Source organism: Lithobates pipiens, unplaced genomic scaffold (assembly GCF_037356315.1).
Source record: "Lithobates pipiens isolate NorthernLeopardFrog02 unplaced genomic scaffold, aLitPip1_a1.2 Scaffold_1, whole genome shotgun sequence".
Taxonomy (NCBI): Eukaryota; Metazoa; Chordata; class Amphibia; order Anura; family Ranidae; genus Lithobates; species Lithobates pipiens.
This window is the reverse complement of record NW_027507685.1, coordinates 128,433,962-128,456,483: the sequence shown is the minus strand read 5'-3', so window position 1 is coordinate 128,456,483 and position 22,522 is coordinate 128,433,962. Positions and strand designations below refer to the sequence as shown.

The window sequence follows — 22,522 nt, the reverse complement described above, 5'->3', positions numbered from 1 at the left end:
TAATTACAGTAGCTGATATCAGTTAAGCAGCTTCACCATGTTATTAAATAAGCCCTGTTTGGCAGCCAAGGCATCTTTAAGAAATAACAGTGTCTCACCTGGCCTATACATGGACATATAAGTGGTTCATTGCTGAATTTGTGTAACTTCCCCTCCCTCTGCACTTAGTAAGCCCTTTTTAATTTCTGGTGGTTTTCAGCTTCCGTTCTGCCTTAATCTACTTTTGTGCGGAAGTTCCCCTTTTCTGTGACTTTACACTCACAACAAGAGACAAAGTCCAGCCATGAGCAGAGGAACGACTAAGCCTGCGGGCCGCACCCAGGAGAATGTCTCTTCTTTCCTGCTTTTGGATAAGGAGAACCAGAAGGTGTTCCAGTTGCTGGGGAGAAAGTGCACGGTAAGATGGGTAGATGCTGGGTGGGCTCTCGTTCCTGTGCCCTCATTCTATAGAGAGGGTGATAGATAAACAATATCAGATAAGCACTCATAAACAGCAAATCGAGACAAAGTCTCTCAAGGAATAGACAATTCAGGCTAACTCCTGTTGACTAGGCCTGGAAAAAAAAAATCTCAAGAACCTGTTGGCCTTTCAGTTAAGGTTTTTTTTTAAGTGAACCTGTTGTGAAGTAATTATGTAAAATTTAGATGCTGGTACCAAGAGGTACCTACACTTATCTACAACTTTCTTCCTGACTGCCCAAGGTTTATAGGTACATAATCTCACAAAAGTGAGTAAACTCCTCACATTTTTGTAAATATTTTATTATATCTTTTCATTTGACAACAGTGAAGAAATTACACTTTGCTTCAATGTAAAGTAGTGAGAGTACAGCTTGTATAACAGTGTAAATTTGCTGTCCCCTCAAAATAACCCAACACACAGCCATTAATGTCTAAACCACTGGCAACCCCTAAAATGTCCAAATTGGGCCCAAAGTGTCAATATTTTGTGTGGCCACCATTATTTTCCAGCACTGCCTTAGCCAACTTGGTCATGGAGTTCACCAGAGGTTCACAGGTTGCCACTGGAGTCCTCTTCCACTCCTCCTTGACGACATCACGGAATTGGCGAATGTTAGAGACCTTGGGCTCCTCCACCTTCCGTTTGAGGATGCCCCATAGATGCTCACTAGAGTTTAGGTCTGGAGACATGCTTGGCCAGTCCATCACCTTTACCCTCAGCTTCTTTAGCAAGGCAGTGGTCATCTTGGAGGTGTGTTTGGGGTTGTTATCATGTTTGAATATTGCCCTACAGCCCAGTCTCCGAAGGAAGTGGATCATGGTCTGCTTCAGTATGTCACAGTACATGTTGGCATTCATGGTTCCCTCAATGAACTGTAGCTCCCCAGTGCTGGCAGCACTCATGCAGCCCCAGACCATGACACTCCCACCACAATGCTTGACTGTAGGCAAGACACACTCGTCTTTGTACTCCTCACCTGGTTGCCGCTACACACCCTCACATTAATGGAAAAGATGGAGATCTCAACCATAATGAAAAAGGGTATGAGGTCTAGTCAGCAAGGGGCCGAACTTACCTCCCCAAAGGGGGGGGTGACTCTTCCATTGCATCTTCTGCCTGTCCTGTGTTCTGGGTTAGACCCAGCTCCTCAAGGACAGCATCTATCATCTGGTTGAGGTTGAGGGTGAGGTCAGGCTCGGGGTCGGCCATAATCTCCTCCTTTTCCTCCTCCCCCGCAGACTCAAGGTCCTCCACTACTGTCTTCGGTCCATCGCTGTCACGCTGGACCCTGTTGAGCCATTTGTTGGAGGTGGCAGGTTCCTCTGCTGTTGGGCTTTCTGGTTTCTGTTTCCGGCTTTCTGTTGGGCCACTGGTGACGGTGGGGGGGAGGGTGGGGAAGTCCTTGAGGGAGTACAGGTCTGGGGTGGATGGGAGAGGGGGGGCAGTTAGGGTCTCCTCCTGCACGGAGGGGGTGGGTAGGGGTGTGCCATAGGCATGGACAGGGGGTGGGGCGGGACTTACCTGTGGACTTTCAAGGCTCCTTTGGGTTCTTGTTTTCTGGCTACTTCCTCCCGATGCTGGAAGATGACGTAACCTGGATCATGACTCCAGCATAGGTCCGGGTTCTTTGGGGGCAGTCTCTGAAGGCGTGCTCTGCGAATGTGTTTCCCCAGTGGGACACAGATGGCAAAAAATAATTTGACAAGACTTATGGCCCTCCCTTACCAAACCGAATTTAAAAAAATGATCTGCCTATAGTTCTGCTTTAACCATTGAGACTTATTATTTGTCGTGTTGAGCCTAGCATGGTTAATATCTGCCTGATTCCGCGACCAAAGCTTCTTACATACCCCATGCCCACAGTGACAATTTAGCAAAGTGGGTAAAGTGAAAAAAAATTGTAGGGAAGATAACCTATAAGGCAAATACAGTGCATACAGCCTCTGTGGCTTCATGAATGTATAGATACTTTAGTAAAGCCTTGTGTCATTGTAGAACCCATCACATAATCAGTGTTTGTTCTATAATCATCAGCCACTATTCATAAACCTGATAGATGACAATAATAATATGACATATGATGAATTATAAGGGGAAGCTCCATGAACCATTGACGGCGATGTGGACTATGTTTTGAGGAAATAAGAATTATCTACCACACAGCAACCATTTGTGCATGATACGGACATCCGTACACATTGTAGCAGTTTAGCTGTTTTTATTATAAGCATACAGGGTGTTGAGCATTTTCTAAATTTTCAATATTTATTACTATCTATACTTTTTTTTAATACCAATAAAACTTGTTTTAAGAAATTGTTATATAATGTTCATTTTTGAAGCTATGAGTATAACCACTGCAGTAACTTGTTTGTCTTTACCCAGGTTATTTTTCGGCTAGTACATTTGTGGGTTATGGTGACCACGCTATAACTAGTGACCCAGCAAACAAATTCAGCTCATCTGAGCTGTTTATCATAATTTTCTAGTTTTTGATATAATACCAACCCTTAGCAATATTGTTTAATATTTTTTAATTTGCACAATCTCTTAATGTTCATGCATTTCTTCTCAGACACTGGCAACAACTGTGGCACAATTATACCTAGCACCAAGCAATGACCACTGGGTGAAGCAGTGCTGTGGAGTGCTATGTCTCGAGAAGGACAACCCCAGACGTTCCTACTTCATCCGGTTATACAATATTACGGTATGATTTATTCTGCAGCCCAAAATTCATATTTAAGAGAGTGAGCATTTTTATAGACTAAGGCAAACTTAACAAAATGGAAAATTAACATTACATTTACTTTGTAAAAATCTACTATTCCATTTAATTCACAAACCTAAAATTTCCATTTTAAAATGATCAGATTTTTTTTACTTTTTCCCTGTAAAAGTTACAAATTACAATGTGTTTTCTATTATCCTTATGTGTTTTGGGCCACCACAGTCTGCCCTCCAGCAGCAATGCTCATTTCCATTAGAACAGTGCAAATGGAAAAAATTATTCCGCGCTAGGAAAGAAACATGAAAGCAAATAAACTAAATGTGAAACAGGCAGCAGCAATAGATGTGATATAACACCAAACAAATATGCAGAAATAAAAAACTGCGCCAACCCTATAGAAAAAAATGTCAAAAAGTAATATCAAAATGAATAGACATTGACCTTAAATAATTATCACAATGAAAAAACACCTTAAGTGCATAAAAAACAAAACAATGTGTAAAGTGAAAAAAATATAAATCAAAGTCCATTCAAGGAAAGTTCCTGTGTGGATCCAAATAAGAGTTGGTGTCACCACGGTGATTTAAACACGATCCAAAAACTCATAAAAGTGCCCGTCACCGTACAATGAATGTGCTTACCAGAAAAATAAGCAATTTGGGCGTTTGTAAATAATCGATGGGTCCCGTCAAAAGATATCCTCCTTTTAAGTGGGTCAAATCTCCATCTCCCAATAATGCCCTCCAGATATTAATGTGCCTCGTGGAGCTCAGTAATTCCCGAAAAAGAAAGGGGCTTTTAGGGAACACTCTTACGTCTTGTTTTCAGGACCTTGAAATGAAGAACGTTCCAACGAAAGCGGCACGCAGTTTGTGTAATTAGAATTATTTCTGTCTTCTTGGCCTTTTGGTGATGAAGATTTCAGATGCTGTATATGACGGCGGTCTCTCTGTGATGTGCTCCGTAGTCCCGGGGAGCGGCGCTGTCCCCGATGATCGCGGTGACACCACACAGGTCCTGGCAGCGACCACTGATCAGCTGCTGCTATAGGGAGCGGCTGCTGTCACTTCCCTATAGCAGCAGCTGATCAGTGGTCGCTGCCAGGACCTGTGTGGTGTCACCGCGATCATCGGGGACAGCGCCGCTCCCCGGGACTACGGAGCACATCACAGAGAGACCGCCGTCATATACAGCATCTGAAATCTTCATCACCAAAAGGCCAAGAAGACAGAAATAATTCTAATTACACAAACTGCGTGCCGCTTTCGTTGGAACGTTCTTCATTTCAAGGTCCTGAAAACAAGACGTAAGAGTGTTCCCTAAAAGCCCCTTTCTTTTTCGGGAATTACTGAGCTCCACGAGGCACATTAATATCTGGAGGGCATTATTGGGAGATGGAGATTTGACCCACTTAAAAGGAGGATATCTTTTGACGGGACCCATCGATTATTTACAAACGCCCAAATTGCTTATTTTTCTGGTAAGCACATTCATTGTACGGTGACGGGCACTTTTATGAGTTTTTGGATCGTGTTTAAATCACCGTGGTGACACCAACTCTTATTTGGATCCACACAGGAACTTTCCTTGAATGGACTTTGATTTATATTTTTTTCACTTTACACATTGTTTTGTTTTTTATGCACTTAAGGTGTTTTTTCATTGTGATAATTATTTAAGGTCAATGTCTATTCATTTTGATATTACTTTTTGACATTTTTTTCTATAGGGTTGGCGCAGTTTTTTATTTCTGCTCATTTCCATTATCCTGCCATATGACACAAGGTTGCTCAATGAATAAAATAGAATCCTGCGCGGCGAGCCCAGACTAAAATAGACTACATCCTGGGGCGACACAACGGAACAATCTGCCTGACACATTTCATGTCGCCCCTTTAAATGAACTCCCATCTACTCACAGCAAGTAGTGCTTCCTTCCTGTTTCATTTTCTTTCTCTATATATTTTTTACCAAAAAACAAAACATTTTTTTTGAAAGCTTGCAAAAGTATATCCAATTCATATAGAAACATCCACTCATCGACCACTTTATAAGGTACACCTTGCTAGTACCGGGTTCGACCCACTTTGTCCTTCGGAATTGACTTAAGACTTTGTCAGTGGTAGTGCATCCATAAAGGGCGCAGGAGAGCCGCCCCACCTCTCCTGCACCGCTCTAATCACCATAGATAGATTCATGCATTGCATGAATCTATCTATGGTCGCTGCTGACACCACCTATTCAGGTGCCCGGCCCATTCAGGTTAGCCGGGCATCTGAATTATACCCGCAGATTTTTTTTTTTTGGAAGGACCTGATTAGAGCCATAGGCGCCCAAAATTGGGAGAAGTGGGTGCAACGCTGTGAGTTCGCTTGTCACTCAGCTGTATGTTAGCAAAGCGAAGGAATTCGCTTTGATAACATTGAACCACTTCTCAGCCAATCAGGTTGCCGGGTCTGTGTTACCTGTCACCTGATTGGCTTAAATGACAAGCGCTGTCATAGTAGAGGACAAGAGGAGGAGCGGGCCGGAGACGACATCGGGGTCTGGGAATAAATGGACGACACCAGACACCGCTCGCCGCCTGCCACCACTGCCTACCCGAGTCAAGGTAAATGCCGGGCAGACGGCGGGGGGCGGGGCACAGTGGCAACATGGCACAGTGGCAGCACTTGGGACACAGGGCACAGTGGCAGCACTTGGGGCACAGTGGCAACATTTGGGGCACAGTAGCAGCATTTAATGGGCACAGTGGTAACATTTGGGGCACAGTGGCAGCATTTAATGGTCACAGTGGCAACATTTTGGGCACAGTGGCAGCATTTGATGGGCACAGCAGCAGCATTTGGGACACAGTGACTGCGTTTAATGGGCACAGTGGCTGCGTTTAGTACAGTGGCTGCATTTGATGGGCACAGTGAGGCTGCAATTGATGGGGTTTTTTTCAGAATTTTTCAGTTTGTTTGCACCCCCCCACAAATTCTGAGCACCAGCCAACACTGATCTTTGTGGCATAGATTCAACAAGGTGTTGGAAACATTGCTCAGAGATTTGGGTTCATATGACATGATAGCATCACGCAGTTGCTGCAGATTTGTCAGCTGCACAGCCATGATGCAAATCTCCCATTCCACCACATCTCAAAAGTACTCTATTGGATTGAGATCTGGTGACCATGGAGGCCATTGGAGTACAGTGACCTCATTGTCATGTTCAAGAAACCAGTGGTGAGATGATTTGAGCTTTGTGACATGGAGCATTATCCTGCTGGATGTAGTCATCAGAAGATGGGTACACTGTAGTCATAAATGGATGGACATGGTCAGCAACAATACTCAGGTAGGCCGTGGTGTTTAAACAATACATAATTCGTACTAAGAAGCCCAAACTGTGCCAAGAAAATATCCTCCACACCATTACACCACCACCACCAGCCTGAATCATGGATACAAGGCAGGATAGACCCATGCTTTCATGTTGTTTAAGCTGAATGTCGCAGCTGAAATCGTGACTTATCAGACCAGGTAATGTTTTTACAATCTTCTATTAGCCTATGAGCCTGTGTGAATTGTAGCCTCAGTTTCCTGTTCTTAGCTCACAGGAAAGGCACCTCTTGTAGTCTTCTGCTGCTGTAGGCCATCTGCTTCAAGGTTCGATGTGTTGTGCGTTCAGAGATGGTACTTTGTATACGTTGGTTGTAATGGGTAGTTATTAAAATTTCTGTTGCCTTTCTATCATCTCAAACCAGTCTGCCCATTCTCCTCTGACTTCTGACATCAACAATGTTCATTTTCCTCCATACAACTGCTGTTCACTGGATATTATTTTGGACCATTCTCTGTAAAACCTAGAGATGGTTCTGCATGAAAATCCCAGTAGATTAACACTTTTTGAAATACTCAGACCAGCCTGTCTGACACCAAAACCCCCCAAAAAAAATGTCACGTTCAAAGTTACTTAAATCCCCTTTCTTCCCTATTCTGATGCTTGATTTGAAATTCAGCAAGTCTAGATGCCTAAATGCATTAAGTTGCTGCCATATGATTGGCTGATTAGCAATTTGTGTTACCAAGCAATTTAATAGGTATCAATGACTACCCAATAAAGTGGCCAGTGAGTGTATAAGTTGTCCACCAAGTAGTTTAAGGCTGGGTTCACACTGCGGCCCCGAGCGGCTCACCGTAGGGGTGTGGAAATTTTGGCTGAATTCGAACCTGAAATGGACCAGAAGATGCACAGGACTTCTGTGTAATTCGTAACCCACAAATAAAATGCAGCGCTCACATATACAATCACAAAAAATAATGATAATAATTGCGTGGCCAAATATAAGTGATAACACAATATGAGTGTAAAAACACAGATGAAAAAAAAAGGAGAAAAAATTGATTCAACAGTTGAAAAGCACAGATAAATGAATAAAGAAATGTCCACTGATGTGAAAAAAAGAATGTACAAAAACAGGAGAGGAAGGTTTGAGTCAAAAAGTCCTGATGAAAATGGATGCTATCAGTAAGTTGACATCATTGAGGCGTCAAATGGGAACATGAGGCATCAAAGGAAACATGACAGAAAGGAGAACTTCAAAGGAGAACCACCACCAACGTTGTGAAGGCTTACTGGAAACAGTGGACTTAAAGGGGCCTATACCCATGCAGGCTTGTGGTGATATTCAGTGTTTAGAGTGAAGACAATCACAGATCCAGGCCACTACGATCACAGTTCCAGGTCTGAACAGCACTGGTCATCAGCAAGTTCACAGTGAATCCCGCGGGTGAAGTTCACATGGAGGAAAGGAGGACCAAAGGGTATCCAGGTACTCACACGATGTAACCAAAAATTAAAGAATGGTTCCACATAGTGTGATATCGTTTAAAAAATTGATTTAATAAAAAGAGGGTAAACATGAACACTCACAGAAGCATGGAATAGTGCAATGATGTTGGCAGGACTCGACCCTTCTGTGCAATTCAAACCGGAGCCGCTCCAGAGATGTGTGAACCGGCTCCATAGCGAGCCAATCACAATATCCTGATATACTAAATGGTTGCGGGGAAACACGCATACAATTCGCAATAGTGAGAACCCAGCCTCAGTGTTGTTAATGCAGTTCAAATAGCTGGAAATATGAACAATGAAGTAATACAGCATGTAAGAAGAGTAAAATTTGCCTATTTTATGATAGGACTAATTATGAGAGGCCAGTGGGAATATAGTTTGTTCCAAGAATGGTATAATTGAAGATGGGATTATATTATTTCATATAGGCATCTTACATTGCATAAATCCCCATGCTGGAAAGCGCTGTGCAAACTGTTGGCGCTATATAAATTCTGTATAAAAATATTAATAACAATATTATTCCCTCCTTCCCTTGGGTTAGGGATCAGGAGCATCCAGGCATCACCTATAGATACATCAAATAAGGAAAAACATTTTTTTGGACTTTAACAGCCCGTTCACACCTGAACGTTTTGTAGCCCTACGCCTGAAGCTACAAAACGCTGGAGGGGAAAAAATCCATTATTCTCAATGGAGATGGTACACATCTCCACTCCATGTCGCCTGAAGCCCTACGCCTGAAGCTCAAACAAGTTCCGGACCCTTTTTTGTCGCACGAATTGGGCTGATTTGGGCGTTTTCATTCCCATAGAAACTAATGGAAGCGCTCGATTAGAGCGTTTAGCGCGACAACGAGCGTTTCTACGGGCGTTTTGACGCTGTATCTGCTCAAGAAAAAATAAGCAGATGAAAAATATTTTTCCTATTGGCTGAAAAAAAACGCCGAAGTTAAAAAAACGCTTGTTGTCGCGCGATGTAGTGTGACAAAACGCTCGTTGTCGCCTGACAAAACGCCGGTAAAAACGTTCAAACACGCTACGCTCAGGTGTGAATGCAGCCTAAATGAAGCGAGCATCAAAGGGATGCCCACCTCCATCCCCATCTTTAATATAAAAAGGGGGGGGGGGGGTAATGGGACTTTAGATGAAGCACACAGCAAGTAAAAAAATTGGTCAAGCGACTGGAAAGTTATGTTTATACGTATTTTATAATCCATAGTCCACTATAGAACATTTTGGGCATCAAGCCTCCAAAAAACCTTTTGGGCATCAAACCTCTACATAATAAATCTTGGATCAGTATACAGTATATAAAATACCACAGTCCAACAGACCTTTACATTTGAAAGAAACAGCAATGACAATTAATACATATAATACATGGATCATAATCAATTATGTTAAATGTAAATAAAATCAAATAATATCTTATTGTTCCATGATTGAAGTGAAGATAAAAAATTGATAAAGGCTCAACGCGTTTTGCGGCACCACGGCCGCTTATCAGGAGCATAATCATGGAATAGAAATAAAAATGAAAATAGAAATAAAAATAAGAGATTAAAAAATATATATATTTGGGGTAAAAAATGTAAAGGGAAAGAAATATATAATTTTATAATTAATGAGGGCTGTGCGTCCAACTCACATCTGCACCCACATGTGGTGGGTGTCACCGCCCATGCTGGCCGTTGTTGGTGCCCGGTGGCTTTGCTCTGCGATGGTATGACGAACCCCGATGCTGCTCTGCTGGTGCGTGGATGCAGACGTGAGTTGGATGCACAGCCCTCATTAATTATAAAATTATATATTTCTTTCCTTTTACCTTTTTTACCCATATATATATATATATTTTTTTTTTTTTATCTTATTTTTATTTCTATTTAAATTTTTAGACATATTCCATGATTATGCTCCTGATGAGCGGCCGTGGTGCCGCGAAAAGCATCAAGCCTTTATCAATTTTTTATCTTCGCTTCAATCATGGAACAATAAGATATTATTTTATTTTATTTACATTTAACATAATTGATTATGATCCATGTATTATATGTATTAATTGTCATTGCTGTTTCTTTCAAATGTAAAGGTCTATTGGACTGTGGTATTTTATATACTGTATACTGATCCAAGATTTATTATGTAGAGGCTTGATGCCCAAAATGTTTTTTGGAGGCTTGATGCCCAAAATGTTTTATAGTGCACTATGGATTATAAAATACGAATAAACATAACTTTGCAGTCGCTTGACCAATTTTTTTACTTGCTGTGTGCTTCATCTAAAGTCACATTCCCCCCCCCCCCTCCTTTTTTTTACCTATAGATACATATCTGGGAACTTTTGCAGCTCTGTGAGCCTGACATTCTGCTAAAAAGAGGAAGAAATGGCTAGGCCAGAGGGAACAACTTGCAAATAGGAGACCAATTCATTGTTTAGGTTAGCCAGAGTCTTTGAGCCAGTTCTGGACAGTTCCCATATATGTGTTAGTCACCACAATGTTACAGCCTTCCGTTTGAGAACCTGATAACCTCAACTGCTCACTGAACAGTTTCACCAGCGCCCATCAAATGCAATCAATGAATGTTTGCTTGCTTCCATCCATTCAGGAGTCGGGACACAGACACAGTCCTCCGCTCCTGCTGTGCCTCTGACACTATATGTGAATGGAGCGGTGGCTGCCTGCTGATGCTGAGACTTAGTTTCTTGCTGCAGAGAGAAGAGAGTAATAACACTAGTGGTCAGGCGCCCTAGGCAGCAGGGTGCCCTAGGCAGCTGCCTAGTTTGCCTTGTGTTAGCACCGGCCCTGATAAGAGACTGCAGACATGCTACAGGATATGATCAGTGACTGTGAACATGTCACAGAAGTTGCTGAACACTGGGGACATACTTCAGGATTAATAGGCAGGGGACACATAGGGGTTGATGTATTTAAACTGCAGAGTGCAAAATCTGGTGCAGCTCTGCATCGAAACCAATCAGCTTCTGGGTTTTTTGTCAAAGCTTAATTGAACGGGGGGCGTGGCTGGATGTGATCGCAGCAAGACGTGCTAGAACCAGGGGCGTCGGGAGGGGGTGGCTGGGGGGGCTGAAGCCCCTAATGTGTCCCCCTAAAGCCCCGAGTGTCAGCTCTGCAGGGTAGCCCCGAGTGCCGCGGCGAGAGCGCCGGGACCAAGCTGATCCCGAGCGCCGCCGAGTGTGGCCGAGTACAGCCGAGTGCCAGAGCAGGTATCGCCTTCTGGAGCCTGCACGTCTATGATGGACGTCCCACTGGTCCAATGCCAGGACCGCGGAACGTGTGACGTCCATCATAGGTGCTGTTGGCTCCAGAAGGCGGGAATTACAAAGCGGCTGCCGCGCCACATCCCTGCACGGCGCTTGGGCGAGCCGCTCTCCTCTCCTCCTTGGCTCCTCCTCTGAGGACTGGCTGCGGTGACACCACGGCTGAGACAGGTCAGTGTGTTAATGTCAGTGTAGGTAGGTCAGTGTATGTTAATTTCAGTGTAGGTAGGTCAGTGTGTTAATGTCAGTGTAGGTAGGTCAGTGTAGGTAAATGTCAGTGTGTGTTAATGTCAGTGTAGGTAAATGTCAGTGTAGGTAAATGTCAGTGTGTGTTAATGTCAGTGTAGGTAGGTCCGTATATGTTAATGTCAGTGTAGGTAGGTCAGTGTGTGTTAATGTCAGTGTAGGTAGGTCAGTGTAGGTAGGTCAGTGTACGTAGGTCAGTGTAGGTAAATGTCAGTGTAGGTAGGTCAGTGTGTGTTAATGTCAGTGTTAATGTCAGTGTAGATATGTCAGTGTAGGCAGGTCAGTCAGTGTAGGTAGGTCAGGCAAGTCAGTGTAGGTAGGTCACTACCATTAGTGTATGTATATGTCAAGTGTATGTAGGTCAGTCAGGTGAGTGTAGGTAGGTCACTATCGGCAGTGTAGGTAGGTCAGGTAGGTAGGTCACTGCCGTCAGTGTAGGTAAGTTAGTGTATGTAAGTCACTACCGTCAGTGTCACGGGCCATCCAAAAAAAAAAGCGTTGCGTACAGCACCACCCCCGCCCCGCCCCGTTTCCGGCCTTGGACTCCGGTCTGAAGCCCCTGGTCCTTTTGCCACCTAGCAACGCCCCTGGCTAGAACAGAGCTCCCGTTTACATCCAAACTTATATCCTGATAGCGGCCGATAGACCGACGATCCATAGCACAGAGGCAGTCAGCAAGTGGGGAAGCCCTGGCAGTGGGAAACGGCATTTTCAGCTAAAAAAACAGCAGCGAAAACAACATTCCCAGCCGCTGAAAGGTCAGAGAAATCTCCGCTCACAGGGAAGCATGCCGACTAGCCCCTCCCACTCCCCCTCTGCCCCAGCTCACAGCTCCACCGCACAGCACGCCAAAACTAAAGCTGGATGCATGGAACAACAGGGTGCAGCAATTCCAGGGGGATCGGCGGACACATCCCACGCACTGCAGGAGATTGAGGTAAACACAGCTGCTATCACTGGCCTGATTCTGGAAGCTATTGCAGCCTCAAAATCAGAGCTAATGGGGCGCATAGATCTGCTGGAGTCAGAGTGAAATCTCATCCGCCATGATCTGGTCAAAATTAGAGGCAGACTGACCACGGCGGAGGACCGCATTTCGAATGTGGAGGACACCTCTCATGTACAGGGCTCCCGGTTGGCGGAACTAAAGGAGATGGTAGATGCACTCCAACACAGAGCTGACGACGCCGAAAACCGCCAGAGAAGAAGTAATGTGAGGGTGGTGGGGTTGCCGGAGGGAGCTGAAGGGACTGCCACTACTGTATTTGTCAAACAATTCTTTAAATCCTTGCTGCCACTAGGCGACCTTCTTCCCACCTATGTCGCTGAGAGAGCGCATAGAGTACCAACGGGAGCTAGACCATTGGGCACCACGGCCATTCCTGGTTCGGTTCCTAAATTATAGCGACCGCGACATGTTGTTGGCAGAAGCAAGAAACCATAAAGAATTAAAGTTTGAAAACGCCCGTATTATGCTGTTTCCGGATTTCTCTGCAGAAACGCAACAAAGACATCGTTCCTTTACAGAGGTGAAGAAAAGGCTTTGAGAAAAGGAACTGAAATACAGCATGCTGTATCCGAGTCGTTACCGTGTACAACACAAAGGTTCTGTCAAATTTTTTGAAAACCCGCAGGATGCCAGCGACTGGCTGGACCACATGTAATGCTTTACTACTACTTTGGCGTGAGGCTCATCGTTGAGCCTGGGCTACCCTCAGGTTGGCTTTTCATTTGTTGTCTTTTGAGTTGCCTTTTCTTTTCTGGAGTTGCATTTTCGTTATTCTGATGCTCTTCTACCCTCCACATGGCCGGACACTGGCTGTTGGAGAGACAGTGTGAGACACTGTGCCCTGAAAAATGGCTGTTTGACCTCTTGGTGCTCCCTCCTCTGCAGACCGGGTAATCTATACATGTAAGGTCAAATTAACAGGTAAAAGAGGGAGCGCAAATAGCATGTTGAATAATGCTCAAAAGTCAGTTTATCCACGATAGTCGCAAATATTGGTCATTACAGGCTAATAGTCCAGTTAAGGTCTATCTGGCTGTTCTTTTGCATAAAAAGACTAAGCATGGAGACTCATGTAAATGGCATGGACTATTTTTCCACCTTTTTTTTAATGCCAAACTGTAGACACACTTGATCAAACTCTTTTTTTTTTTTTTTGTTTGTTACAGGGCACAAGCTGCATACTGGCCAATTTTTGGTTTACGCCCTTTTTTGGGCTTCTTAGTTTCTGGTATAACAGCAGGGGAGGGTGGGGTTTAACAAAGCCTTATCATTTCTGATAAATGTCTTTCAAGTGCACTTAACTTATACAGGTCCTCAAATATAACATGCTTAAGAATATTGCGAATGCTAATAAGGGCAATCCGAATGTTAGAATGTTTGCATAGAGATAATGGATAGCAATATACTGTCTTGGAATGTGAGGGGGCTTAACAACAAATTTATGAGCGCTGCGGTATTCCAGTATCTCAAACAAGTGAAGCCACATATTGTTCTCCTTCAGGAGACCCACTTGGAGGGAAGCAAGATACTTTCCCTCCGTAAGCCCTGGATTCAGAGGGCGTTCCATTCTACCTATTCGTCATATGCCAGGGGGACCTCAATTTTAATAAGTAAGGCAATAGCATGCACAATTCATCAGGTATTCACTGACCCGGGGGGACGGTATGTGGCATTGGTACTGGAAGTTGGCTATCAAAAAATGCTGCTGGTTAACATCTATCTACCCCCACCTTTTAGGGTACAAACACTATTTGACCTATGGGTAACATTGGCACCACACTTACATCTGCCAATGCTATTAATGGGGTATTACAATGCCATCCTAAACTCGGCATTGGACTCATCCTATGCGGCTAGGCCGGCCTCAGCGGATCTGTGCTCCTGGGTGTCTATGGCAACTCTAACTGAAATATGGAGGTGGAAACACCCGGAAGAAGTCTACAAAGCCTTTCAATGTCACAACTGACAAACTCAGATAGTGTTTCATTAGATGAAAATATCTCTATTTTAGAGATTGAGGCGGCCATACTTGCATTCCTTCCTCAGAAGGCTCCGGGCCCAGACAGTCTCCCTGCAGATTTTTATAAAGTATATATGTCACAACTAGCCCGCAGACTAAACTTGTTATATGTGCATTGCAGGGAACAGGGAGCCCTGCCAGCCTCAATGATGGAAGCATACATGGTGCTCTTCTTGAAGCCTGGCAAGGATCCCTTGAAGTGCTCCTCCTATCGCGCTGCTTAACATGGACCTTAAGATACTCGCTAAGATGCTGGCTTGAAGATTAGCCAGGGTCATATCGACCCTGGTGGATATTGATCAAACGGGCTTTATGCCAGGCATGTCAACAGATACAAACCTCAGAAGGCTCTTTACCCATATACAGCTAGAAGATGCAGAGTTTCCGGAAAAAATCATTGTCTCTATAGACATTGAAAAAGTGTTTGACTCAGTAGATTAGCAATACATGCACAAGGTATTGGAGGCCATGGGGTTTGGCCCTGGATTCCACCAGTGGATCACGCTGCTGCCCCTAGGATGGCAATTAGGCTGGGTACCATGGTCTCAGATTTTTTTGAGATAGGGAGAGGAACCAGGAACTTTTTGCTCTAATGATGGAGCCTATCGCTAGGGCTCTCAGACAATCTGCAGAGGTGGGAGCAATCCATGTGGGGAGCATAACAGAGTGTATAGCGTTATATATGCAGACGACTTGCTCCTGTTCCTTAAAGACCCCGGCCATCACTGAGAGCAGTTCTGGCGGTCCTAGACAAGTTCGCCATCTTCTCTGGGCTACAGGCTTATTGGATTAAGTCGTCGATTCTACTCCTGGGCCCAGGAGCAAAAAGCCTAATAGATGCAACCTTACCACTCCAATGGGTTTCCTCAATCACCTACCCTAGGGTAAAAGTAACAGCGAATATCCAGGACTATATGTCACTTAACCTCATGCCATTAATAACCAGACTAAACAAACGACAATGGCGTGGAAAAATCTTCCCCTCTCATTAATGGGACGGGTCAGTCATAAAAATTAAATTTCTCTCTGTAATTTTATTTCTTGATCATACATCACGGGACACAGGAGCTCATTACATAGTGGGTTATATAGGCACCTCTAGTGATTGGACACTGGTTAACCCCAATTAAGGAGAATTCCTCCCCTATATAACCCCTCCCATATGGGAGGCAAGCTCAGTTTTTTCGCCAGTGTCTATGGTGGTTGGTCACGTAAAACATGTGCTATGAAGAAAGCTCTGCGCAGGTCCCTGCGGGGGCCTAAGGGCTGCAACAAACCGGATCCATATATCGGCCGATATTTGACTCCCAAGATGGTATGGTACCCGGGCCTCATCATCCGAAGAAACGAGGTTGGGCCTGTAAGTCCTCTCCTATTGGAAGACTGGGCCATGGGAAAACCAGACTTGGTGTACTGTTTACATAGTGGTACGAAAGTTTCTGGCAGAGTTTTTTTACAAGGTCCAGGTAGGAGGTTCTTCTGAGAAAGAACCCCAAAAAAACCTGAAGGTTGCCACAACTCTGCCCGCTGTGATGGGTGAAGGGTGGAATCTGTCTGTTTCAGCAATTCCTGCAGCGAGGACAGGTAAGGGAAGTTAATCCTATATATAATTATATTATGGATTTCTTCATTTGAGTAGTAGTATGTCTTACCTGGTTTCCACCACTAGAGGGAGTAAGAGCAGCCTGATGCATACTTACATGCCTTTCAGTACACACGCTCAGTGAAGCCTGGTTCTCCAGAGGTCTCACGTCTCCACTGCAGTCCCTGCCACAATAAGGTAATACAGGGGTCCCACGTAGTCTGGAGGTCCCACGCAGCTCTGATGGAGATTCCTTTTCCCCCCTGGATTCCAGCGCTCCTCGCGTGCGCGTGCACGCACGCTGAGCACGCTCCCGGGCTAATGGAGGAGGTGGGAGTGTGGTTGTGAGCCGTGCACATTGGTGTGCACGGCGCTGTACTGCGCAGGTGCCAGGCGGCAGTTTTAAAAGCCCAGAGCGTCAGGGGGCTGTAAGTGTGAGACACAGGAGCTGTCGGCAGTAAGCATCCCAAGGGATTGGATCCAGGCAAACCTTAGACACCTACTCAGCATCAGGTTGTGCAGTATTAAGCATATATATTTATTGTGAGACTTTAAGCAAAACAGTGATTGCACTTTATACTAGTACCTCTGCTTTGTAGCTTAGGACTATGTCTCCTCGTAAGAGGGTCTCAGGGGGAGGTAACAAAGGCACTGGTAAATCACCGCCTAGGTCCAGGGGTTCTAAAAATGCCTGTAAGTTACCATCCCTCCCTGCAAGACTGGAGCCAGCCTCACAGGATGAGTCAGTGCCCCTGTCATGTTTTGCAGCCTCTCCTAATGTCTCAGCCCCGGTATACGTCACTGAGGACTCCCTTAGGGCTACATTGGAGGGTTTTGAGGGGAGAATCATGAATTTTATTTCTGCTTCCCTGAAAGATAGCAGGAAAAGGGGTAGATCCCCTCCTTCTGCTGAGATTCCTCTTTCAGATGATTCTTCTGACAATGAGGAGAGATCCCTATCTTGGGACAGGGATCTTGAGCAGTCGGAGGAATCAGAGGAAGAGGAGAGAGTCCCCTCCTCCCAGGCCCTCAGAAAACAGGTACAGTATTATACTGAATTGGTGCATACCACATTCAGAATGCCCGCTGCTGAAGTCGCTACCTCCTCTGTTTCTTCCCTGGGAGTCGGGAAAGTCTCACAGACTGCTTTTTCCTTTCCAATTCATCCCTTAATGGATAAATTGATGTATGAGGATTGGGGACATCCCGATAAACTGTTTGCTCCTCCTAAAAGGTTTTCTATGCATTATCCTCTGGAGGAAAGTTTCACCAAGAAATGGGGGGTCCCATCTGTCGATGCGACTGTTTCTTGTGTGAATAAAAACCTGACCTATCCGTTGGATAATGCACAGGTATTTAAAGATCCAACTGATAAGAGGTTGGAAACATTATTAAAAGCCTCCTTTTCCATGACTGGCACTGTAGTGCAACCTACAGTCGCAGCCGTGGGGTTGTGTCAGTTCCTCAAGGAACAGGTTAAGCAGATGCTTGGCCTCCTTCCCAGTGAGGAAGTGGAGAATTACGCAGAAATACCTCAAATTCTGTGTTTCATGATTAATGCGATTTTGGATTCTGTCCAACAAGCATCTCGTTTGTCTCTCCTGTTGGTACACATGCGAAGGGCCCTATGGCTAAAGAATTGGGCAGCTGAGCTATCATGCAAGAAGCATTTGATTGGGTTCCCGTTTAAAGGGGAACGTTTGTTTGGAGAAGAATTAGACAAATTCGTCCAAAAAATTTCAGGGGGTAAATCTACTCTCCTTCCAGTCAAAAGGAACAAACGTCCATCATTTAGGCGTTCTCTCTCTCCCGAAGCATCAAGCTCTAAGCAGTGGTGACGGCCTTCTCAACCCTCCTCTACAGGAAAGGCTCAGGGCCGGGCCCAGGGGCAGAAAAAGACTTTGGGACAAAAGCCTGCCAAGCAGAGCCCAAAAGCTTCCTTGTGAAGGGACGCCCCCGCTCGGCCGAGTGGGGGGAAGGCTTCGGCAGTTTGCGGAAGCCTGGCGGGAAGAGATCTGGGACAAGTGGGTGATCTCTTCGGTATCTCTGGGCTACAGGCTAGAGTTTCAAGAGATTCCACCTTCTCGCTTTCTAAGGTCAAGGATCCCCAGGGACCCAGTAAAGCAAAAAACGCTATTTCTGGCCTTAGATCACTTACTATCCCAAGGGGTGATAGTGGAAGTGGACCCAAAAGAACAGGGTTCAGGGTTTTACTCGAATCTCTTCGCCGTTCCGAAGCCAAATGGAAGTGTCAGACCTATCCTGGATCTGAAGGATCTGAACCGGTTTTTACGCATCCGGTCCTTCTGAATGCAGTCAATTGGCACTGTGGTCTCCTCCCTGCAAGGGGGAGAGTTTATGGCATCAATAGACATCAAGGATGCATATCTCCATGTGCCAATTTTTCCCGCACACCAAAAGTATCTAAGGTTCGCGGTAGAGCGGGCTCGTTACGCCCCCTCGAGTCTTCACAAAGATTCTGGACCCTCTCTTGGCAAACCTAAGAGCTCAGGGTATAGCCGTCATGGCTTATCTAGACGACTTGATTCTCATGGAGAAAACAGTAGTGTTCCTGAACCACAGTGTTTCCAGAACGCTAGAACACCTGGAACGCCTAGGTTGGATTATAAACTTAGAAAAGTCGTCCCTACAGCCTGCTACCAGGTTGGAATACCTGGGTATGTTTATCGACACTGCTCAGGGCAAGGTGTTTATTCCAAGGCCAAAAGCCTTGGCCATCGGGGATCTGGTGCGCCTAATTCTGGGCAGGAGATCTTCCCCCATGCATGAGACTGTTAGGGAAAATGGTCGCCTCCTTCGAGGCCGTTCCATTTGCTCAGTTCCACTCAAGGCCTCTGCAAAGATGCATTCTTGCGGCTTGGAACAGGAAGCCCCAATCCTTGGATCTTCCTATGCGTCTATCCCCAGGGACACGCAAGAGTCTCGTCTGGTGGTTACAAACCGAGAATTTGCTGAAAGGCAAAACTTTTCTTCCTCTTTCATGGAAGGTTATTACGACAGATGCCAGCCTGACAGGCTGGGGAGCAGTGTTAGAGGAGACGTGCTCGCAGGGGAAATGGTCTGCGATCGAGAAGCTATTGTCCATAAATGTCTTGGAGATCTGGGCAGTTTATATGGCTCTCATAAAGTGGTCTTCCAGACTATGGGGTCTCCCTGTTCGGGTTCAGTCCGACAATGCCACAGCAGTGGCCTATATCAATCACCAGGGCGGTACCAGGAGTCTGGTTGCGCAAAAAGAGGTGAATCGCATACTTGTCTGGGCAGAAAAGCATGTTCCATGCCTTTCTGCAGTCTTCATTCCAGGAGTGGAAAATTGGCGGTCGGATTTTCTGAGCCACCAGAAGTTTGGCTGCTGAGACCCACATTCTGAGAGACCGTGGGCTTTCGGGGGCCAATCCTTTCTACTCTGGTTAATGCCAGAAAGACAGCCTCCAGGCTTTTGTACTACAAAATCTGGAGGGCATATGTTTCCTGGTGTGAACTCAAGGAATGGCATCCTAGAAAGTATGTCATTAGCAGGATCTTGGCCTTCCTCCAGTCAGGCCTAGAAATGAATTTGGCCGTAAGCACTATCAAGGTGCAGATTTCGGCCTTGTCAGTGTTTTTTCAGAAGCCACATGCATCGCATTCCCTGGTGCGGGCTTTCATCCAGGGGGCTATGCGGACAAGGCCGCCAGTCAAACCTCCGGTATGCCCATGGGATCTGAATTTGGTTCTCTCTGCTTTGCAGGGGCAACCTTTTGAACCTTTGCATCTGGCTTCATTAGTTCTTTTGACCAAAAAATTGGTTTTCTTGGTAGCCATATCCACGGCTAGAAGAGTGTCAGAACTAGCAGCTCTCTCCAACAAAGAGCCGTATCTAATTGTTCATAAGGACCGGGTGGTCATGCGCCCCAACAGGTCCTTTCTACCTAAGGTGGTTTCGGGATTCCATTTGAATCAAGATGTAATCCTACCATCCTTTTTTCCGGACTCACAGTCCGCAGAAGAATCTTTGCACACTTTGGATGTGGTAAGGGCAATCAGTATCTATCTTCAAGCAACGGCTCAGATAAGGAAAACTGATTGCTTATTTATTTTGCCGGAAGGCCCTAGGAAGGATCAAAATCCACTCTCTCAAGGTGGATTAGACAGATTATTTCTCAGGCCTATAGTGTTAAAGGGAAAATCCCTCCTTTTCAAGTGAAAGCGCACTCTACTAGGGCTGTAAGTGCTTCTTGGGCAGTGCATCACCAGGCCTCCCTGGCTCAGATCTGTAAGGCTGCAACTTGGTCATCAGTCCACACATTCACCAGATTCTATCAGGTGGATGTCAGAGGGCAAGAGGATATCGCCTTTGGGCGCAGTGTGCTGCAGGCTGCAGTTTAGGTCCTCCGGCCCATGGCGGTCTATAATTATGATCTGTGTCTCCCTCCCCTCAATCTGAGCATTGCTTTGGGACATCCCACTATGTAATGAGCTCCTGTGTCCCGTGATGTATGATCAAGAAAATAGGATTTTTATATACAGCTTACCTGTAAAATCCTTTTCTTGAGAGTACATCACGGGACACAGAGCTCCCGCCCCTCTTGGGTTTTACATGGTTTCCTATTGCTTTGCTACAAAACTGAGGTGCCTCCCATATGGGAGGAGTTATATAGGGGAGGAATTCTCCTTAATTGCGGTTAACCAGTGTCCAATCACCAGAGGTGCCTATATAACCCACACCTGTGTCCCGTGATGTACTCTAAAGAAAAGGATTTTACAGGTAAGCTGTATATAAAAATCCTATTATTTCTTACACCACTCCCCACTATGGATTCCAAAATCCTTTTTTATATCTCTGGATAGCATAATAGGGTCTTTTATATGGTCACCACAGTCACCACGCATAAGCATCAAAATTCTGCAGGAACCCTGGGGACAAGGAGGACTAGCACTACCGGACTGGCAGAAGTATTATCTGGCAGGACAGATGGTGTTTGCCAGGAGATGGTTGATGGCGGAGGATGGTGACTCTGCTACAGTTGTTGAAGCAGCATTGTTGGGGGTCATAGGAAAGCCTAAGAATGACACTATACAGAGGTCAAAAGTCTTGCTTACACTTAACAGACTCCATGAAAGCAACCATTAAGGTATGGGAGATTACCACCACCCTGATGTCCCCTAGCTATGTGGGGGTTACACGTTCAGCACCATTATGGGTGAACCCAATTCCACAATTTTTTTCTCTTCCAAACCCCATGATGTTGGTGTGTAAGGCTGGATTCACACCTATGCAGTTTTAGTGCTTTTTGCATTTTGCAGATTTGCACTACAGTTCATTTAACATGATTTCCTATGGAACACGTTCTGTAGTGCAAATCTGCAAAATGCAAAAAGCACTAAAACTGCATAGGTGTGAATCCAGCCTAAGGGTATCAAGGTGTTAAACGACATTACCAGAGAGGGGGGGCTGTGCACATTTGATCAGTTAAAGGCCAGACACGACTTGCCCAACTCCTATTTTTTTCGCTATTTGGAGCTGTGCCATGCTTTTCAGGCTCAGTTTAAGGGCCATAGAATAGAGTACCTGTCGTCTGCACTAGAGTCTCTTTTGCTTAAGGAGGACTTGGCTAAGCCACTATCAACTGTGTACAAATCCCTCTTAAAAAAAACCCTTTGGGAATATCTAAATGTAGAGAATGGTGGGAAGGTGAGATCACAGACATACAAGGAGAGGATTGGGAGGATATGTGGGATCATCCATTCAAGCATTTGGTTTCAGCTAGAGACCAATTGATTTTATTTAAGTTTCTGCAACGTGTATATTTTACCCCTGCCAGGTTAGCACGTATATACCCAACAGCAAGCAGTCAATGTTGGAGATGCCCGCACACACCTGCTGACTCAGAACATATCTTTTGGAGCTGCCCACAGATTCAAACTTTCTGGTCTGATATTATAGACTGTCTGGCAGAGGTACTTAGCATTCCAGTGCCCAAGACACCTAGAGTCTGCTTGATTGGCTTAGTGGAAGAGGTAGTCCCATCACTAGCACATCGCACTTTTCTGAATATCGGAGATGGGATGGGGGATAGTTGAACTATGTTAGTTCTGTTAATGGCCAAGGTGGCTGGACTTGGTGAGGTATATTACCTGCTGGAAGGTAGTATGTTTCACTGTATTGTATGGTATGTAATGTACCATACTGTTCAGAAACTGAATAAAAAGAATAAAAAAAATTAAAAAAAATAAAAGCTTAATTGAACAAGCCAACGCTGATTTACTACCATGCACAGCTACACCAGATTTTGCACTCTTTAGTTTTAATAAATCAACCCCATAATATGAGATTCATGGAAATCACT

The 22,522-nt window shown here is 45.1% G+C and overlaps 1 protein-coding gene across 2 annotated transcripts in view; it reads left to right on the top strand.

Moving 5' to 3' along the window:
• Nucleotides 1-231: 231 nt before the first annotated feature.
• WAS (WASP actin nucleation promoting factor) overlaps nucleotides 232-22,522 on the top strand; it is a 47,602-nt gene continuing 25,311 nt past the window's right edge. Inside the window, exons 1-2 of one of the 2 annotated variants that reach the window (XM_077476599.1) lie at nucleotides 232-397; nucleotides 3,039-3,173. In XM_077476599.1, coding sequence (XP_077332725.1) covers nucleotides 284-397; nucleotides 3,039-3,173 — 249 coding nt within the window. In that variant the 5' untranslated portion in view covers nucleotides 232-283. The remainder of the gene's footprint in view (nucleotides 398-3,038; nucleotides 3,174-22,522) is intronic. The other variant, XM_077476607.1, reaches the window with a different exon arrangement.